Raw genomic sequence first — 20,430 nt, 5'->3', positions numbered from 1 at the left:
TTTTTATCTAAATTGCAAATGCAAGGATTTTCCATATACAGTGGTACCTTGGGTTACATATGCTTCAGGTTACATACACTTCAGGTTACAGACTCCGCTAACCCAGAAATAGTACCTCAGGTTAAGAACTTTGCTTCAGGATGAGAACAGAAATTGCACGGCAGCAGCGGGAGGCCCCATTAGCTAAAGCGATGCTTCAGGTTAAGAACAGTTTCAGGTTAACAACGGACCTCCAGAACGAATTAAGTACGTAACCAGAGGTACCACTGTATAAGCTGATTTACATCACTGACACAAAATTGAAAGGACTTCAGTAAACACATGAACATTGTCTACAATCACTGTATGGTCTTCACTGTAGCCACACAGTTGCTCCCTCTCAATCAAGGATCCAACTCATTTAGGAGCTCAGAGAGCACTTAGAATACTCTAGTGGAATTTCCCCATGTTAAACCTTTTCAGCAATACACACAGACATTCTCCATTTCAGCATCAATCGAACAATTATACTTAACAGTGTTCAGAACATTATTGCCTCCAACTGTGGAGGCAGAGCATAGCCATTATGGCTAGTGACGATTGATAGCCTTTTGATCTGCCTCTGGTCCTTTTGATCTTCATTTCCTGAGGCCAGAATCAGACCTCCAGCTAGCGGCTCTCTCAGAGCACGGCCATGGCTTAAAAGCAGCATAGTTATCAATGAGGATCTCCTATGTACATCCTTCCTTAGCACTATGTACTGTTACCTTGTTTTGTTACCTTGTGGAGTTGTACCAGCCAAAATAACTAAATAACTCATGGGTTTTCTGCAGAAATAGATCTTTTCCATGGAAGCTGGTTAGCAAAAGTGTGTGTGTGTGTGTGTGTGTGTGTGTGTGTGTGTGTGTGTGTGTGTAAGAGAGAGCCTAAGTACCAGCCTAAGTGATGAGAATTGAATCTAAATATCCCACAGATGATATGGAAAAATAGATCTTTTCTGTGAAAGCTGATGGGTTAGCAAAAATCTGTGAGTGTGTGTGTCTGTGTCAGCACACACACATTGCAATCCGTTTGTACTACTACAGTGAATTTCATGTCAAACACAGAAGTGAAAATTTCATTCTGCCTGACTCATTTATGAAGTTCTTGAAAAGCAGCAAACTCTGATTTGTCTTATTTCCATGGGAGTGGTGTGGTAGGTTTGGTTGTGGCCAATGTCTTCCCTTTGGCTCCTAAATCTCTTGCTTCTCATCCAGCCGGCTTTTCAGGTATCAGGTAAGCTCTTTTTCACTTCCATCACCATTGTTACCTTAGCAATAAGTGGAGCTGCATCTTTCACATAATTTTATCTGGTGAAATTTAAATCATCTTCAGAAAGTTAATGTTGTACAGCTAGGAAGTTAAATACATGAAATGTTAGATTCAAGGTTAATTGGTTTAACATTTTTATTGTTTATAACCATAAAAAAGGTGTGGAAGTTATTACAATAAATCAATGGCTAACATAGTTTTGAATACAATTTATTTATTTGTGTTCTATTGTTGAAATAAAGAATTTACTTCTTTCCCTGTATAGAAGTTAATCTTTTCCCTGTTACTTATTTTTGCACGATACAGAAATAAATTGTAAATATAAGATAAATATTTTTTTGATCTAACAATATTACACAAGCAATATATCCAACACCTGCATTTACATCATAAAAAAGCATCTGGTTTATATATCAAGGGTATCCACTGACACAAAGCTATTTGATCTAGTGGAACCTTCCATCAATGAAATAGGGAAACTGACAATGTTTGCCATTTCTCACTCCCCTTGTATCTCCCTCCCACCCCCATGTGCCAAAGATCCCCCAAGAGTGTTGGGGTCCTCCCCATTCGGCTAATGGAGGGCTCCACTGGATCAATGAGCTTTCCTTCAGTGTGAAGGACAACACTGGTTACAGCCCTTTGGAGCCTCTTTCTCAGGAAGGGAAATCACCATATTGTTAGCTATACTTCAATAGAAGAATCATTTTTTGAAGTGGCTGGAGTTCTTTAATCATGTAGACGATGGTCTATTAACCTATGTAGTTTTATTTTATAGATATGTTAGATAACCAATTGCTCAGTGCATACTCCTTACTGTTGATAACAGTTTTAATGAATCAAGGATTAGTCATGCTTTATGTTTTTGTATTATATTGCTTTTAGGGTTGCTGTTGTTGTTGTTTTTATTTGTAATTCCCCTCTAGATTATTTTCTAGCGAAAAGGTGGTACAGAAATTCTTTTAATTAACTAAAGCAATAATATATCAGTTGTTCACCATATGTTTTCTTTTATTAAAAGCAGATGACCCGAAACATTTGTCACAGCCCAAATACTCCACCAAAGCTGCTTTTAGCCAGTGGGTAAATGAAAATATATGGCACAATACAAGGGTCATATGTTTTTTCCTGCATAGTTAAATTGTTGGGGTTTCGGATGGAATTGGCATCAGAGAGGGAAAGGATCAACTCACTCTTCCCTATCTGCACACCAGGTGGGCCCCAGCACTGTGGTTTTAACAAAATAGAAAGATGTTAAGGGAGCCAATTTCAGATCTCACACATGCCTACTTTGTCCTTCAAACATATTAAAGAAATATAACATAAAAATATTTCTGTTGGCATGGTTGAGGGTTTTTAGAAGTTTTATTTATAAAGATTTTAAAAAACAAAACAAAACCTCACCATGAAAATGAAATGTTGCTTAAAAATAGATACCAACAACAATAGGTAAAGGTAAAGGGACCCCTGACCATTAGGTCCAGTCGTGGCCGACTCTGGGGTTGCAGTGCTCATCTCGCTTTATTGGCTGAGGAAGCCAGCATACAGCTTCCGGGTCATGTGGCCAGCATGACTAAGCTGCTTCTGGCAAACCAGAGCAGCGCACAGAAACACCGTTTACCTTCCCGCTAGAGCGGTACCTATTTATCTACTTGCACTTTGACGTGCTTTCGAACTGCTAGGTTGGCAGGAGCTGGGACCAAGCAATGGGAGCTCACCCCGTCGCGGGGATTCGAACCTTCTGATCGGCAAGTCCTAGGCTCTGTAGTTTAACCCACAGCGCCACCCGCGTCCCTTGCCAACAAGAAGAGCATAGTATTTAGAATAAAATAAGCTGCAAACTATATCTGCCACAAAGAATCAAAATTAGTGACTTATAAATGGAATAGGTTATTGACCACTGGAAAAAAAGGCACTGTGCTGGATCATGAAAATAAAGTACAGTATCAACATGAAAGGCATTTCTCCCTTTTCTCTTTCAATATTACTGCCTCTTATTCTGAATCCTAGTATTACCATTCTACCAGTGGTTGCCATATTGGAAAGTATGTGGAACTTCCTCCCTAGTTTCCTATTCTTCCTCTCTTGATTTTGCAGATAGTGACAGCTTTCTGATACAAAATGAAAACCTCAAGCTCTGTATACAATCTCAGAAATCTGGTTCCATCATCATGGACAACTGTGAAGAGGATAATGAGGGGCAACATTTCAAGTGGGTTTCCGACGACCAGATTTTGAACATGGCAGTGAAGTTATGCCTGGCAGTGCCTTCCAAGTCAAACCTGGTTGCACTCACCCTCTCCCCCTGTAATGAGACGAGTGAACTTCAGAAATGGGAATGCAGAAATGACAGCCTCCTTGCACTCAAACAGGGGGATTTGTTTTTAAATCCCGAAGGTGGCCAAAAAAGTCGTCTTATACTTTCTAAAGTAGCCACCAGCAAGAGTACCTGGAAGATCTATGGAACAAAAGACAGCCTGTGCTCTAAGCCCTATGAAGGTAAAATTCAAATTCCTCTTTCTCTAGATGATCAGATGGTCAAGGCTGACATAGACATGGTGCTAACCACATAACTTCAAAACATATCCAAAGAAAACCCATCTTGTAGCAGTCATGGGAGTCCAGTTTTCATCAGGACCAGAGCAAAGGGAGAGCAGCTGTTTAGCCCTGTTTGTTTCTGTCATGGTTATGACATAAAGGGAAGTTGCACATGTACATTCATACAACAGAATGAATGTTCAAAACCTAGTTAATGTCAACGGGGAAGCCTGTCCACACAGAAAGTCAACATATGCATCTGAGTATATCTGGCATTCTGTATTGAGGACTTTGTCTTCATCTCTTCTGCTTATCTACTTCTGTTCTTATCTCATAACAAATTATTTCATCATTGCATCTATTCAATTTTCTTTTAGCTCTGTATACCTTAGAAGGCAATTCTTTTGGAGCCCCCTGTATGTTTCCATTCAAGTATCGGAATAAATTGTATGCTCAGTGCATAAGAGACGATGATGAACATGGGCGACTTTGGTGCGGAACAACTGCAGATGTGGATGGAGACTCTTTAACCGGATATTGTCCAATGAAAGGTAAATAAAAAGGGTTTGTTTGAGCCTTTGCCATTGTGCATTTGTTGCTTAGAGGAATGTCCCTCCTAACAAAGAGAAAAGGGAACTAGCCGTTATTGCATCTGTTCTACAGGTTGTGCAACTTAAGAAGAAAATGGGAAGAGGGATCTTTCTCCTGTGAATCAGAACAAAATGAATTGTCAGTAATGTCAGGATCCCCTTACAGGATCAGGCTCACACTTCTTCAACTGAAAGGAACAGACATCAAGCCAAAAGCAAGGTCCACAGTAGAGGTGGCAAACCGCTGTATGTAGGGTACAGCCAGTTTTCCTCTGGCCCTCTCATCTCCTTTGAGCCAATCAGCTGTTCAGTGGGGAGCAGCTTAGATGGAAAAGGATTTTGATATTCTCCAAAGTGTGCAATTGCAGGTCTTTCCCCTGCTGCAAGAAGATCAAAGCAGAGGGAGAAATGTCTTGCCAGACTTCTGTCCCTTGCAAATAGGCTTTTGCATTTTTTTTCAGTTGCATACCTGCAATTTTCAGGATGCACTTACACCTTGACATTTGACACATTGAAGAGGTGTAAGGCAGGGCTTGTAGTTTACCTGCACATTGACCTTCTTTGTATTGTTTTCATGGGATTACTGCACAGCTGCCAACAGAGAAGAGGTCAGATTTTGGGGAGTCAGCTGGGGCCCTAGACTCTTAGCTTTAATTTTTAAAAGATGGAAGCCAGTTGGAGAGAGGTGACTAAAGACTCTTTAAGCGGAAATTGTCCAGTAAAAGGTAAAACCAAGTTTGTTTATTTATAATATACAGTCTTAATTTAAAAAAAAAAAAATCGCGGGGAGTACAACATATAAGAATAAGCCAGGCCCTTACTTTGCCATCATGTATGAGCTGCTTAGAGGAATGTTCCTCCTACACAGAAAAAGGGAAATAGCCATTATTGCCTCTGTTTTACTGATTGTGCAACATAAGCAGAAGATGAGGGTGGGGGGGACTTTTCCCCTAAGAGTGAGAGTAAAATAAATATCAAGAATGCCAGAGCTCCATACAGGATTAGGTCTGCCCTTCTTAACTTGAAAGAGATTGAGATGATGATGTAGTTCAGTTCAAGACAAAATCAAGGTCTAGAGCAGAAATGGGGCAGCCAGATTCTATTTGTCCCTTGGTCTTCTCCCAACCCTCAGCTGTTCAGTGGGGAACAGCTGAAAGAGTTTTGATGTTGTAAGAACCATGCAGCTGCAGATCCTTTCTCTTAGGTAAGAAGACCAAAGCAGAGAGGGAACCAGAAGGTACAATCTGAGTGGAGCTACTAAAATTAAATATATGCCTTTGTTTCTGTGTGGAACAATGGTCTCTGTGTGTGATGGTGTGTTAAAGATGAGTGATTATACCTATGTCTGGTCCTTCCTGTTTTGGGATCTGGCCAGTGGTGACTCATGCAGTGGGTGGGGTAGAGTTGTATATACATCCATGCATTAGAAGAGTTTGGATTTGATATCCCGCTTTATCACTACCCTAGGGAGTCTCAAAGCGGCTAACATTCTCCTTTCTCTTCCTCCCTCACAACAAACACTCTGTGAGGTGAGTGGGGCTGAGAGACTTCAGAGAAGTGTGACTAGCCCAAGGTCACCCAGCAGCTGCATGTGGAGGAGCAGAGACGCGAACCTGGTTCCCCAGATTATGAGTCTATTGCTCTTAACCACTACCCCACACTGGCATTAGGTGTGAATGTCTACAGGGATAAAGCCAACTCATGTAAACTAACCTGAAACCTGAAGTCCTCTTTGCACACAGGGTTCCAGGAAGCGTAAATAGAAATCAATGTGGTTAAGTTGCTGCGCCTGAAGATATCCCCACCTAATGCTTGAATATTGCAAATGGGGCTTCGGAAGCCACATTATTATGGAGGGAGGCCCAGGGTGCTGCTCTATATGATTTGGGTATCCTCTGGAAAAGTGGTATCTTGATTAATCAGATTTATCTCACTTGCAGATTTAGCTTTGCCATTTGTGATTTTATAATTTGACGCTAGTGTTAACAATGCTTACAGATGATGAATTCTTCTGGACCAAAAACCATTGGACAGGGAATCTCTACCAGATCAATTCCCGCTCAGCTCTAACATGGTACCAAGCAAGAAAAAGTTGCCGGCAACAGAATGCAGAATTACTGAGCATCACCAGTTTACATGAACAAGCGTACCTGACAGGTAGAACATAATAAAGCACACCTAAAGAAGTGATCAGTTCTAATAATATTTTGCTACATAATCAATACTGTCTCAACTATAGGGAGCAATTTCATAAACATAATATAATAAGTACCCTTACTCCCAGCAGAATTAATTTGAATGCCATCCGTTTCAAATGATCCCACTGCAGATTATTCTTTGCATTCATGGTTACCAGATCTCCTAGCAGGTCCTCTGTGTCTTTGACAACAGTAGAGGCAGAAATTAATTTATTAAATCTAATAAAATATAGCATCTGTATACTAGATGAAATGTTTCATCATATTAATTTCTGCTTAATATTTAGCTATACTGGAATAAAAGCTGCCACCCTAGAAGCGACTTTTGTTGTTGTTTAATTTTGCTTCCTTCCCACCCAGCTTCATAACTACGGATCCCATAGCAACATAATACCAGACAACTGATTTTCTTTTCATTGAATAGGATTAATAAATAGTATGACTGCTGCCTACTGGATTGGTCTGATCAGCTTTGATGCCGAGAGTGGATGGCAGTGGATTGGTGATCGTCCTTTCAGATATTTAAACTGGGCTCCAGGTGAGTGAATCGTAATATATATATTCTATCTGAATCGTAATATATATTATTTCTCCCGTGTTTTAGTGTTTTGTCCCTGTAGTTTCTTGTATAGATATTCCAAGAATACTATTTTCTCTTGAGATATAAATACTTCTGCAAACAGGAAAACAAATAACGTGCATTTATATTTAAAACATTACGAGCTACTTTTTAGCAGAGCTCCTAAAAATGCAGAGCCTCCAAATGAATGATAAATACAGTGTTGCTATGTTAACACAGGGCACAGATAATGATTGTTTCTCTCACTCTTTCTTAAAGGGAGCCCATCCCCAGAAACAGAAAAATTATGTGGATCAATGCTGTCCAATAATGGCAATTGGGAGAATGATAAGTGCCACCAGAAACTTGGATACATTTGCAAGAAAGAAAACTCTTCATTAGATGTTTCTTTTATTCCTTCAGGTAGGATGCTAACCTGGGAATGAAGGTCACATATCTTTCATTATGTCATAAGTTGTGGAGTTTGCCAATGGCAATATTACATTTTTTAAAATCTTATCTCTAGCAGTGAAGGTTTTGCTGTTTGTAGCAGTATATGCAATATAGAACACTTTACTGATGTCAGGCAGCAGAGGAAGCAACCCCCATGGCAGGTTGCCAGGAACGGATAAGACAAGAAAAAGTCCTTACCATCTTCTTTTTCATTCAATATTCACAGAGAGAGGCTTGGGAATGCAGCCTCTTGGAATAATGACGTTGTCCCAAGTAAATCTCGACACCCCCTCACTCCCACATCCTCATTCGTCAACAGCACCACCATCCCTACGGTAGCTGCTTAGGGCCATTTGTCTTCGAGCCCTTTGCTCTCCTGCGTTTAAGGTTCACTGGGTTCTGGTAGATGGTGGGTCTGGAATGCTTTCTAGTGACAACGTATCAGCCAGCTGCTGCTCCGGCTCTGCCTCCTCCTTCTCTCCCATTATTTCCCAACTTTCCCCCTCATCTGCCTCTGAGCTGCGGCCTCCCTCAAACCCCTGTTGTAATTCTGAACTGTCGTCTTCTCTAGAAGGGTCAGGCTGGGGAGGCGGTCTCCACCATTCCTCCTCTGCCCAGTCTCTGACAATTGGACTGAGATGCCAGAGGATATATTGTCATTAGCTAAGAATAAGTTATCAACTGTATTATTAAACTTAACAGGTAGCACTCCCATCTGTTGTTGCCATTACACAGCAAATCCCACATTCCCATAAGTGAAATAAATGTATCTGAATACAATATTGTTGGTAATCCTACTGACAATAATATCCTCATGGTAAAGAACTGGCTACTCTGTCTTATTAATATTGATTATCAGATTTGCCTCTGATATTTTTTATATACATAAATTAAGGAATTGAGACTATGACATTCTAATAGCATAACACACTTTCTTCTTAAAAAAATCCTCCAGTCATGCTATCTTAAATTTGATCTCTTTTTAGATGGCTTGAAACCAATTAAATGTCCAGATGGCTGGGCTGCATTTGCAGGTCACTGTTACCGCCTTAAAAGAGACCTTAAGACATGGAAGAATGCATTATGGTCCTGCAGAGAAGAAGATGGAGATTTAATAAGTATTCACAGCATTGAAGAATACAGCTTTGTCATATCTCAGCTTGGCTACCGTAAGTACATCTAGAAAGTTTGGTTCTTCTGGTACTGCTATATATGTGAGATTAAGAGAGAGAGTTTTTTGTTTTGTGTTTTTGTTACCACATGCAAGAAGGGAATGTTACTGAGTCTCCCACCCTGGAGAGAAAAAGCACCAGTCTGCTGTATTGAACATGAGACCCGAATGTGAGATATGACACTATTACAGACTTCACCAAACTTCACCAAACCTAGGTCTCCAGCTGTTTCTGGTTCTGGACTACAACTTCCATCATTCCTTGTTGTTGTTGTTGTTTAGTTGTTTAGTCGTGTCTGACTCTTCGTGACCCCATGGACCAGAGCACGCCAGGCACTCCTGTCTTCCACTGCCTCCCGTAGTTTGGTCAAACTCATGCTGGTAGCTTCGAGAACACTATCCAACCATCTCGTCCTCTGTCGTCCCCTTCTCCTTGTGCCCTCCATCTTTCCCAACATCAGGGTCTTTTTCAGGGAGTCTTCTCTTCTCATGAGGTAGCCAAAGTATTGGAGCCTCAGCTTCAGGATCTGTCCTTCCAGTGAGCACTCAGGACTGATTTCCTTCAGAATGGATAGGTTTGATCTTCTTGCAGTCCATGGGACTCTCAAGAGTCTCCTCCAGCACCATAATTCAAAAGCATCAATTCTTTGGCGATCAGCTTTCTTTATCCCTAGTGGTATACAAATTTAATAATAATAGGACCCTGTGAAACACCTGGGTTTATTGCAATTAAAGTCTGTGAGCAACTAAACAAGATGCATTTGTTTTTTAGAGTCAACAGATCTTCTCTGGATAGGACTGAATGACCAGAAGATTCCGAAGTATTATGAATGGAGTGATGGTTCTACAGTGAGACTCACCAAGTGGCAGAAAGGAAAACCCGCACACATAAATGATGAGCAAAGTGCCTGTGTCATTATGAATGGGGAGGTAAAAAACACGGAACCACCAACAAAGATGTATTTCCTTGGATTCAGTTTTGTGTGAAAGATCAAATACATCCAGGTCCTGCTTTCCGAACACAATGTGTTCCCAGGAATTTGTTAGGCGAGCATTCACATAACAAGTTGACAATTTGCATCATTTCTTATGGAAATATTTTTAATCTGTCCAATCACTCTCCTCCCTCCCTCCATGGTTTCTTCCTGAAATGGCTGCAGCCAACCAGGAAAAGAGATGCAAAGGGGGGGGGGGGACTGATTTGTCTGCTATCTCCTGCTCCCTGATTTGTCCGATCTCTCTCCCTCCCTGCATGGTTTTTGCCCAAAAAAGGTTGTCACCGACCACAAATGCACAAACAAGTAAGGAGGGAGAAGATTTTGGCTGCTTGGATTTCTGAATCTGCGGTGGGCATAGCGAGGTCTGGGTACTAATTCTTCATTTCTGCTAACAAAATTTGTGGATAACAAGCGTTCTGGTAGCAGGACCTGTGTGTATAGTGGTGCGCCTGGTGCACCTTCACAACCCCAGTCTGTCCTACTGTCCCAGTAAGCGGCAGTGCTGGTGTCAGGAGGGCATCTCCACATGACACCCTTCCCCATAACAACTGCTCTTGTTGAGAGCTAATTGTATGTTACAAGGAGGCAGCAATTTCCATTCCATCTCATGTTAGTCACAATCAGTGCTGTTTCTCTTCTGCTACATGTAGAACCATCTTCTTGAGAATGTCACCTTTATTCTTTTGATTTTTGTTTTTAAAAGAGGAAGCGTTTCACAGATATGATTGTGCCAGTACTTAGGTGGGAATTGCTTGTTGAAACATCAGAAGCCAAACATGTGGCTGGATAAACTTCCACTCATTGGTGGTTACGCTCCAATGCAATGTTTTCAGAATTTATTATTAATATTAATATTAATATTATATCCTACCCTTTTCCCTGATAGGGGCTCAAGGCACCTCACAGCTAGATATAGTACAACTAGTCAATGCTTTTTAAGGACAAGATAATGCAATATTCACAAAAGACATCAAGCATCAAGAAAATGAGGAAGTGTATACTTCTTCACTGAAATGTTTATTTCTTTATTTTTCCATTTCCAGAGTGGATATTGGGCAGATTATTTCTGTGAAGAGGAATTTGGCTTCATCTGTAAAAGAGAACCGTTGGGATTTCTTCCTGAAGAACCTGAAAATGTTGATCCAAATTGCAAGAAAGTAAGTTTAAAGTAAACTGTACAGTAGTTTAACAAATGAAAGAAGGTTGATAAATAAAAGATTAGGAAGAGAATTTTTAACATCGGACAAAATTAAGAAAAGAGTATTGTATATAAAAAACAAATATGACCCACAGCAGATCTTCATGGAAGAGGAGGGAAGAGTAATAGCTGTACAGTTAAAGTCGCAAGGCAAAATAAATAAATAAATGTGGGGATATATGCCCCAAATGAGAGGAAATTGGAATTTTACAAATCTTTGGAGGAAAAATTATTTGATTATATGGATCAGAAAATAATAGTAATGGGGGATATGAATGGGGTGGTTTCCCTTGAAATGGGCAGAACAATAAGGAAAAGGAATACTCAAAAGAAGGGAAACTCCCAATGGCTTTTTTTAAGTTGATGGAAAGCTTGAACCTAATAGACATTTGGAGATTCAACTATCGATTAGAAAGACAGCACACTTTTTTCTCTGAGCCAAATCAATCTGCCAGAAGAATAGACTCCAGTGAACTGACAATAAGAGGGGGGAACGTGGAGATATTGCCAAGGACTCTCTCAGATCATAATGCAATATTATTGGATTTGAGAAGTAAAGGGAATTCAACATTTAGATGGAAATGTAGAAGTGAAGGGAATTCAACATTTAGATGGGAATGAAGGCCTATTAGATAATCAAATTATTCTACAAAAAGCCCCAAAAACTATAAAAGGTTATTTTGAATTAAATTTGAATAAGGAAACTGATATAAATATGGTGTGGGAGACTAGTAAAGCAGTAATGAAAGGTTTCTTTATACAACACAATACGTTTCAGAGAAAGTTAAGGGAGAAGAAAAAGATACTTGATGAACTCATTAAAAATGAAAAAGAGTTAACTAAGAAACCTGGAAATACATTGATAAAACAAAATATTAAGATGCTGTGAACCCAATTTTCAACATTAATTAATTAAGTAGTAGAATGGAAAATAAAATATATAAAACAAAGAAAAATTGAATTTGCAAATAAACCAGGAAAGCTTTTGGCATGGCAATTGGAAAAAAACAAGACCAAAATATAATCAATAAGATAAAAGTAGAGGAGAAATTAATAGATAACCCAAAAGAAATTAGAAAAAAATTCTTAAAATTTTATAGAGACTTATATAAAGCTGGAAAAGAGGATTTAGAAAAAATGCAGGACTATTTAAGGCAGAATAATTTACCAAAAATTCCGAAAGAACAGAAAGATCAGTTAAATGCACCAATAACAATGATAAACTAACCTAACAGTATGGTCTTTTCTATGCTAAATGGGAAAGAAAGGGAAGCTTTGCAAACGATTTTAAAGGGGGATATTTTAAAGGTCTAATAGGCTGCATTTCCACACATTACTTTGCTGCATGTTTTCTTTTTTTAAACCTCTGTTTCTATTATGCCCCAAAATCTCGATCTAGGAATCCAGGGAAATCTTATTTTATAACTGAATTCTGACACATTCTGCTTTCAAGAGTACAATTTCTATGGTACCTAGCGCTGGATGGGGATTTCTGTTTCAGTAAAGTTTCAGCAACATTACTACCAAAAACACGTCTCCAAACTTGTAATACTGTAGTAACATGTGGTTGTTGGTTCTTCTATATGAACAGGGCTGGAAAAGGCATGGTTCCTATTGTTACTTAATTAGCCAAACATCTGCAACGTTTTCAGAAGCAAATACATTCTGTGAAACAAATAAGGGATCATTGGCTTCTGTGGAGAACAGGTAAAAGGGAGCTCATGGGTTTGTTGTTCATAGGGCATATTTTAGTCTATTCTCCCCCTTGTTGGGCATGAAAGAGAAAAAAAATTGACTTTCCTGTGACTATGGGCTGTTTCCAACTAAGGTTTACTCAGAGTAAACCTTCTGAAATTAATTGACATATGTTATCCATGCTCATTAATTTCAGTGGGTCTACTTTACTCTGAATAGGACTAACAACTTTTTTCTGTTTCTGTGAATGAAAGGTGCAATGCCTTTATTTTAAGATGCTAAATTCTTTGGCCACATAACAAATATTAAGATTTGACCTGCAGCATGCGACTAAGCTACTTTCTTGAATGAGCGGCTCCTCTCATTTCTTGTGAATTTCCTATCTGATTTGCAATCTGTGGCTTGCCTCACTTTCCTGAAACATCTGCACTACATGGGTCTTGCATGTAATCATTGTCTCAGTCTGTGTTTTTTCTGTCTAAAGTGAGTGAATGTTTTCTAGAATTCCTTCTAAGATCCTTAATGCTATGCTGTATGTGGCCACTTGTGGCCTAATGTGCAGTCTGGGCTGAGATTCTTCTGTTTCACAGTTTCTTTCTCGGGATGCCATTGTAGTTTTTGTTTTGTACTTGTGAAAGAGTTGTAGTCTGAATTGTGCTGATAAATGCAACATGCAGATGTATTGCTTTGTGATAGTGGACCTGTGGGCTTAAGATTTTCCATTTTTTCACTGTGAGCTATCTCTTGTCATTCCAAAATGTGCATTTTGACTGGATGAGAGCTAGCCTGTTTTAAAATGTAGGAAATTAATAATTATTTGAATGCATCAATTACACATCGTTCCAGTGTGGTGTAGTGGTTAAGAGCAGTGGACTCGTAATCTGGTGAACCGGGTTCGCATCCCCGCTCCTCAGCTGCTGGGTGACCTTGGGCTAGTCACACTTCTCTGAAGTCTCTCAGCCTCACTCACCTCACAGAGTATTTGTTGTGGGGGAGGAAGGGAAAAGGAGATTGTTAGCCGCTTTGAGACTCCTTAGGGTAGTGATAAAGCGGGGTATCAAATCCAAACTACTATTCTTCTCTTCTTCTTCCCTACAGATATGAACAGGCCTACCTGACTAGTCTAGTTGGGCTTCGTTCTGAAAAATATTTCTGGATTGGCCTTTCAGATGTACAGCAACGAGGGACATTCAAATGGATCAATAGAGACAATGTTCTGTTCACCGACTGGAATTCAGGAATGCCTGGTAGGTACTGCCTGAAGTCTATCAGGAATGTTTTGATGGCAAGGGGAAAAATAGATATACAGTCGTACCTCAGTTTTCAAACGTAACGGGTTCTGGAAGACCGTTCGAGTTCCAAAACGTTCGAAAACCAAGGCGCAAAGGGCAGTCTGCCAATTTTAATAGAGAAAATCGAGAAAAATAACTCAGCGGAAGCTGCTTGACTTCCAAGGCGTGTTCGAAAACGGAAGCATTTACTTCTGGGTTTACGGCGTTTGAAAACCGAAACGTTTGTCAACAGAGAGGTTCAAAAAATGAGGTACCGCTGTATAAGAAGGAAAATTCCTGGATGCCATGATGCAAGTTGGGTCCAAGTACTCTTTGGTGAGAGAACCACAGCAAGGATTTAATATACATACAGTGGTACCTCAGAAGTCGAACGTAATCTGTTCTGTAAGGACGTTTGACTTTGTTCGACTTCCAAGGTGCAGCTTCTGATTGGTACTTGCAGACAGTGGAAGCCACATTGGACGTTTGGCTTCTGAGGAGCGCTCAAAACCCGGAACACTTACTTCAGGGTTTTCGTCGTTCAGGAGCCTAAACTTTAGGCAATAGAACCTTTCGACTTCTGAGGTACCACTGTATAGATTCAGCTACGTAACTCATTGAAATGTGCTTTTCCATGCAGCATCCAGAAAAGCTTGCACAGGCAGCAAAACTTGGCTTAGTTCCAAAGTGTTGCAAGTGCCTATGTTATTGGAACAGGAGCTCAAGAGAGGCTTGTTAGAGTTATGTGGTCTGAACTTGGAGCAACCAGCTTAGCCCTCCTCACACACTGAGCTTCTCAGATAGACTGAAGGAAAACAAATGCTTGATTACCTAGTCCAGTGGTAGTCAAGCTTTTTATACCTACCGCCCACTAATGCATTTTTCAAATTTCCTTACCGCCCACCAGTGCTGCAGTAACATGGGGCGTGGAACCCTCTACCACCCACCTGGAATCCTGAAATGCCCACTAGTGGGTGTTAGGGACCAGGTTGATGTTAGGTACTGAAGTTCTCACCCTGGGCCAGCAGGGGGATACTGTAGATAGTTTTCACTCAGGTCTACATATGCAAATAAGGAACTGAAAGTGACGTTCAGTGATTGGATAGTTATAGAAAGTTGTTCCTGTTGCATTGTAAAAGGTAAAGGTACCCCTGCCCGTACGGGCCAGTCGTGTCCGACTCTAGGGTTGTGCGCCCATCTCACTTAAGAGGCCGGGGGCCAGCGCTGTCCGGAGACACTTCCGGGTCACATGGCCAGCGTGACAAGCTGCATCTGGCGAGCCAGCGCAGCACACGGAAACGCCGTTTACCTTCCCGCTAGAAAGCGGTCCCTATTTATCTACTTGCACTTGGGGGTGCTTTCGAACTGCTAGGTTGGCAGGCGCTGGGACCGGGTAACGGGAGCGCACCCCGCCGCGGGGATTCGAACCGCCGACCTGATGATCGGCAAGTCCGTTGCATTGTAGTGGAGCTCTATATAAGCAGGCTGGCTGAACCCTTCAGTTCAGTTCTGTTCTGGGCCTGTGAATAAACAAGAGCTGTTTGAAGAATCGCTGTGTCGTCTGATATGTTCACCCACACCTTAACAGTTGACTATCCCTGACCTAGTCCCTCCAAGGTGAGCTAAGCCTGGCAGGACAGCTTACTCTTTGGTCTTAACCCCCTCATCCATTATTTAGTCTTAAGCAGGTTATATGAGGTGGACTATCCAACAGAATCATATTTTACAAAACCTTTCTCTAGTTGTTTTGAATGCCTATGAAGAAAAGCTCAATTGACGTGGCTCTTGTCTTGTGTCTCCAAAAGGGCAACAATCTGGCTGTGTAGCCATGAGAACTGGCACTGCAGCTGGACTGTGGGATGTTGTGAACTGCAAGGAGAAGGCAGCCTTCATCTGCAAACAATGGGCAGAAACTATGACAACAACTCCTGCCCCATCAACAATTCCCCCACCCCCCTGCCCAGAAGGATGGCTTCAAAGCCCTTACAGAAGTGTATGCTTTAAAGTGGGTATACTGCTTCTTGAATCCAAGTTCTTGTTTGTTTCAATATCAAAGCAAAGAGAGAAATTACTTTTGTCTAAGTGAACCTTTTGAGATTTTTGAGGATGTGATTTTTAGTTTTCAATTTAACTGCTTGGTGCAGGATTTTGTTGTTATTCTTTTTAAAGTGGGTTTTAGTTCAGTGTTTTGTACTGTGGTTTATTTGAAGTGTCAATATGCAATTGCCTTTTAAATGTTCCTCCACACAGGGCACCAAGCCAAAGTAGGGGTGCCACTGCAGGGTGTTTCAATTATGATGTAGTACACACAGGTGGCGCTGTGCTCTAAACCACTGAGTCTCTTGGGCTTGCCGATCAGAAGGTCGGTGGTTCAAATCCCCATGACAGAGTGAGCTCCCTTTGCTGTGTCCCAGCTCCTGCCAACCTAGCAGTTTGAAAGCACGCCAGTGCAAGTAGATAAATAGGTACCACTACAGAAGGAAGGTAAATGGTGTTTCTGCGGGCTCTGGTTTCCATCACAGTGTTTCATTGCACCAGAGGCGGTTTAGTCATGCTGGCCACATGACCCGGAAAGCTGTCTGTGGACAAATGCCTGCTCCCTCAGCTTGAAAGTGAGATGAGCACCGCATCCCCATAGTCGCCTTTGACTGGACATTACCATCCAAGGGTCCTTTAGCTTTTCTCTTTTTTTAGTGCATGTGCAGAACAGAAAGCAAGAGTCGGGGGGGCACTGAATTGTGTCCTTGCAGAGGGTGCCACTGAAATTTGAAAGTCCAGAGTCCACCCCTATCTCCAGGTAGGGATGGGAGGGGACATTTCCTGAACTCCCATTTTGTCAACATTGATCAAAGTTGTTCAGTAAGACCAGATACCAAACTGCCCCCCTGAAATATACCCCCACATTGATAGTAACACAGTAGGTGCCTTTACTAGAGTCTGAAGATCCAGGGAGTCCAGTCTACCTGCAACTCTATCACCAAGAGGGTGGAAATGAGGCTTAATTATGCTTGAAGATATTTATATTGTATCTAGGGTCCAAATCTTGTGAGATTTGCTTGAGACTATCAGAAATGGTGCTCAAGCAGAAGAAGTAACATTCGTTGTTGTCATTGTTTTATTGTTTGTAGCCCACCCATCTGACTAGGCGGTGCAACTCTGGGCAGCTTTCAACATTTTAGATATGTTGATCTTTACACATTAAAAAGCTTCCTCCTCTACAGGGAACTTTGTAACCAGTGAGTTGCTGGTTCTACAGAAGAGAAAAAGACTGTGCTTGTGCAGTTAAAATAGGACTTGCAGATGGAAAGATAAGATTTGTGCTTCCTAATCTGACCAGCTGTTTCAGGTACTCCCAGTCCTGGACTTCCTTGTGCAAAGGCAGGTAGAAGAGACAGCTGGTGGAAAGGACAAAACATAGGAGGAAAGTTCTAATGAGCATCGGTGGGAGTTTCCCACCCAAATCTATTTATTTATTTTTTAAAAAATTGTGCAGATTAATCACATGCTTTTATGCCATGTCTGCTTTGGCCCTTAGCTACCATTGTTACATGTCAAAGAGGGGTTCGTGCAAACCACGCAGATCTCACTGTGAATGGAATTTGCAAGATTCTTACCAATATGCAATTGTATTTATATCCATTTAGGCCTATACAAGTAACATGCTAACTTGGTTTGAAGCACAAGATTTTTGTAGAGCAATTGGAGGAGACCTAGCTTCTGCTAACAGCGAAGAAAGGTCGGGTTTGTACCATCAGTGAGTTTCATGAAATGTTTATTTCTTCACATTGTCTCAGAATCAAAAACTGTTCTGGTTATGGATGGGGAAGACATTGTATTCGGCTTGCATTTCCATGTGAATCTCCCAAACACCCGTCTCATTTGAAATTCACACACTAAAATGTCCTTCCTCTCTGTTACATACACTAACTGTACTGAAAAAAACAGGTGGCCCTTTATCAAAAAGAGGGGAAAGAATCTACCTCATGCTACGCATCTCTGAGAATCACCAGTTGACTTCTGTGAAATATGTGCACTAGGTAGACTGAAATATGTACTGAGGTGTTTTGGGCTCAGACCCAACTTCTGCTTTTTAACTCAGTGTCTTTGGGAACTTGTTTGTCCATTGTGACTATCCATGCCCCCATGTCAGACATTTCGGTATAGTGCTGATAATAGGATGGTATATATATATATATTTTTAAGGTTCAAATGTGCCCATCAACCAACCAAAAAGGAGGTAGGGGTCAGGGTTTATAATGTAGTCACCTGGAAAGATTTAGAATAAATAATAATAATAATTTAATTTATTATTTATACCCTGCCCATCTGGCTGAGTTTCCCCAGCCACTCTGGGTGGCTCCCAATCAAATGTTAAAAACAGTACAGCATTAAATATTAAAAACTTCCCTAAATAGGGCTGCCTTCAGATGTCTTTTAAAGATAGGATAGCTGCTTATTTCCTTCACATCTGAAGGGAGGGTGTTCCAGAGGGTGGGCGCCACTACCGAGAAGGCCCTCTGCCTGGTTCCCTGTAACTTGACTTCTTGCAGCGAGGGAACCGCCAGAAGGCCCTCGGCGCTGGACCTCAGTGTCCGGGCTGAATCATGGGGGTGAAGATGCACCTTCAGGTATACAGGACTGAGGCCATTTAGGGCTTTAAAGGTCAGCACCAACACTTCGAATTGTGCTCAGAAACGTACTGGGAGCCAATGCAGATCTCTCAGGACCGGAGTTATGTGGTCCCGGCAGCCACTCCCAGTCAACAGTCTGGCTGCCGCATTCTGGATTAATTGCGGTTTCTGGGTCACCTTCAAAGGTAGCCCCACGTAGAGTGCATTGCAGTAGTCCAAGCGGGAAATAACTAGAGCACTCTAAAATTTTCTGCACTCTAAAATTATCTTATATATATTTTAGGTTTCGACGTCACTGTTGGGTTGGTTTAATTAAGTTGGAGCCTGATAAAGGATTTACTTGGAGTGATGGATTTCCTGTAAGTATGCTAATGTATTGACAGGAAAATTAATATCATTTTTACAAAACCATTTTGAATATGAATCTTGAAGCTCTTTTGCTTTCTGGTCAGATCCCATAGCATTGTTTTAAATGTTTAGTCACTTACCGGTAAATTTCCAGCATCCGAGCCTTTAAGCATAGGTTTGTATGCAATCTAATTTTTGGCCCCAGCACCTATGGCAGTTCCTGCAGAGTTGATGAAATTGCTGCTTATCCAGTTGGATTAGATTTGTTTTTCTTTTGTTTTTAAAATAGTGCTCTTATGTATTATTATTATTATTATTATTATTATTATTATTATTATTATTATTATGTAACAAACAGAGCATTAAACAATGCACCAATAGGAGCACAAACACCTACATGTAATTCAAAAATGAACTATGGTTTAGTGCAAATGGGAAAACAAAGATTGTGGCTGCTGCCCTCCTTCCCTGGTCCTGCTGGTCCTGTACTATCCAAAGCAAAGCCATGATTTGGTAAAGTGGCCATTACAGTTAAAATATTTTTCATCATCTGAGGCTCTTCTTCATGCGCCTCCTCCATGAGAGGTTTGGAGGGTGGCAACATGACAAAGGGCCTTTTCTGCAGTGGCACCCTGCTTGTGGAATGCTCTCCCCAGGGAGGTTTGTTTGGCACCTTCATTACATATCTTGAGGCGCCAGGCAAAAATATATTTCTTCTCCCATGCCTTTGGCTAATTAAACAATCTATGGCTTTCAAAACTGGTTATGAATTTTGTTTGTTACTATGTTGTGTATTTTTGTGTTTTTATATTGTAAACCACCCTGTGATCCTCGGATGAAGGGCCATACAAAAATGTAATAAATTTTACTATTATTATAATATTTATACCCTGCCCATCTGGCTGGGTTGCCCCAGCCACTCTTGACAGCTTACAACACACACACAAATAATAATAAAACATCAAACATTAATAGTAACAATCAGATCCTGTATAAAAATTCACAAGAACTTTAAAATAAACAATGTATATCAAATAAAGCAATATGCAATAATCCATTAGAATCCAATAGCAAGCACTAAAATTGGACTCCAGCTGTTCTCCTTCATGTTGAAATGGACGCGATAACAATACAGGCAAGAATTGACTATCTGTGTCTAAACTATGTAAAAAGACTTCAATCCCTCCCGGAGAAGAGATTCCCCCGCTATGTCTCTCACAGAATGGGAACAGACCAAATGCTGGAAGGCTGGCATCCAACCCCTCTTGTCCCAAGATCTTCAGGCGGTCATGAAGTTGGACAAGAGGCACTTAAGAGATCGCCTCTATAGGTCCGATGCAGAAAGGGATTTAACCATGATTGCCTCTACCCAAAGTTCACCATGGTTCCCACTTATCAAAATGGAGCACACTCAAGCTAGTTATCTGACAAAGCTCCCACTTGCCATACTAAGAATCGCTTCTACAGAATTATGATTTCAATCAATGCCC

The 20,430-nt window shown here is 40.9% G+C and overlaps 1 protein-coding gene across 1 annotated transcript in view; it reads left to right on the top strand.

Annotated features, from left to right (window-relative positions):
* The first annotated feature begins 1,098 nt into the window (after positions 1 to 1,098).
* Positions 1,099 to 20,430, top strand: part of LOC114607780 (macrophage mannose receptor 1-like) — a 55,707-nt gene continuing 36,375 nt past the window's right edge. Inside the window, exons 1-14 of the mRNA XM_077936891.1 lie at positions 1,099 to 1,254; positions 3,388 to 3,789; positions 4,206 to 4,379; positions 6,417 to 6,575; positions 7,041 to 7,154; positions 7,455 to 7,598; positions 8,615 to 8,797; positions 9,572 to 9,729; positions 10,841 to 10,954; positions 12,587 to 12,702; positions 13,789 to 13,937; positions 15,767 to 15,966; positions 17,606 to 17,715; positions 18,876 to 18,951. Coding sequence (XP_077793017.1) covers positions 1,194 to 1,254; positions 3,388 to 3,789; positions 4,206 to 4,379; positions 6,417 to 6,575; positions 7,041 to 7,154; positions 7,455 to 7,598; positions 8,615 to 8,797; positions 9,572 to 9,729; positions 10,841 to 10,954; positions 12,587 to 12,702; positions 13,789 to 13,937; positions 15,767 to 15,966; positions 17,606 to 17,715; positions 18,876 to 18,951 — 2,160 coding nt within the window. The 5' untranslated portion in view covers positions 1,099 to 1,193. The remainder of the gene's footprint in view (positions 1,255 to 3,387; positions 3,790 to 4,205; positions 4,380 to 6,416; positions 6,576 to 7,040; positions 7,155 to 7,454; positions 7,599 to 8,614; positions 8,798 to 9,571; positions 9,730 to 10,840; positions 10,955 to 12,586; positions 12,703 to 13,788; positions 13,938 to 15,766; positions 15,967 to 17,605; positions 17,716 to 18,875; positions 18,952 to 20,430) is intronic.

This window comes from Podarcis muralis, chromosome 12 (assembly GCF_964188315.1).
Source record: "Podarcis muralis chromosome 12, rPodMur119.hap1.1, whole genome shotgun sequence".
In the NCBI taxonomy this organism is placed as follows: Eukaryota; Metazoa; Chordata; class Lepidosauria; order Squamata; family Lacertidae; genus Podarcis; species Podarcis muralis.
The sequence above is the reverse complement of the archived record's forward strand: the minus strand, read 5'-3'. Positions and strand labels throughout refer to the sequence as shown.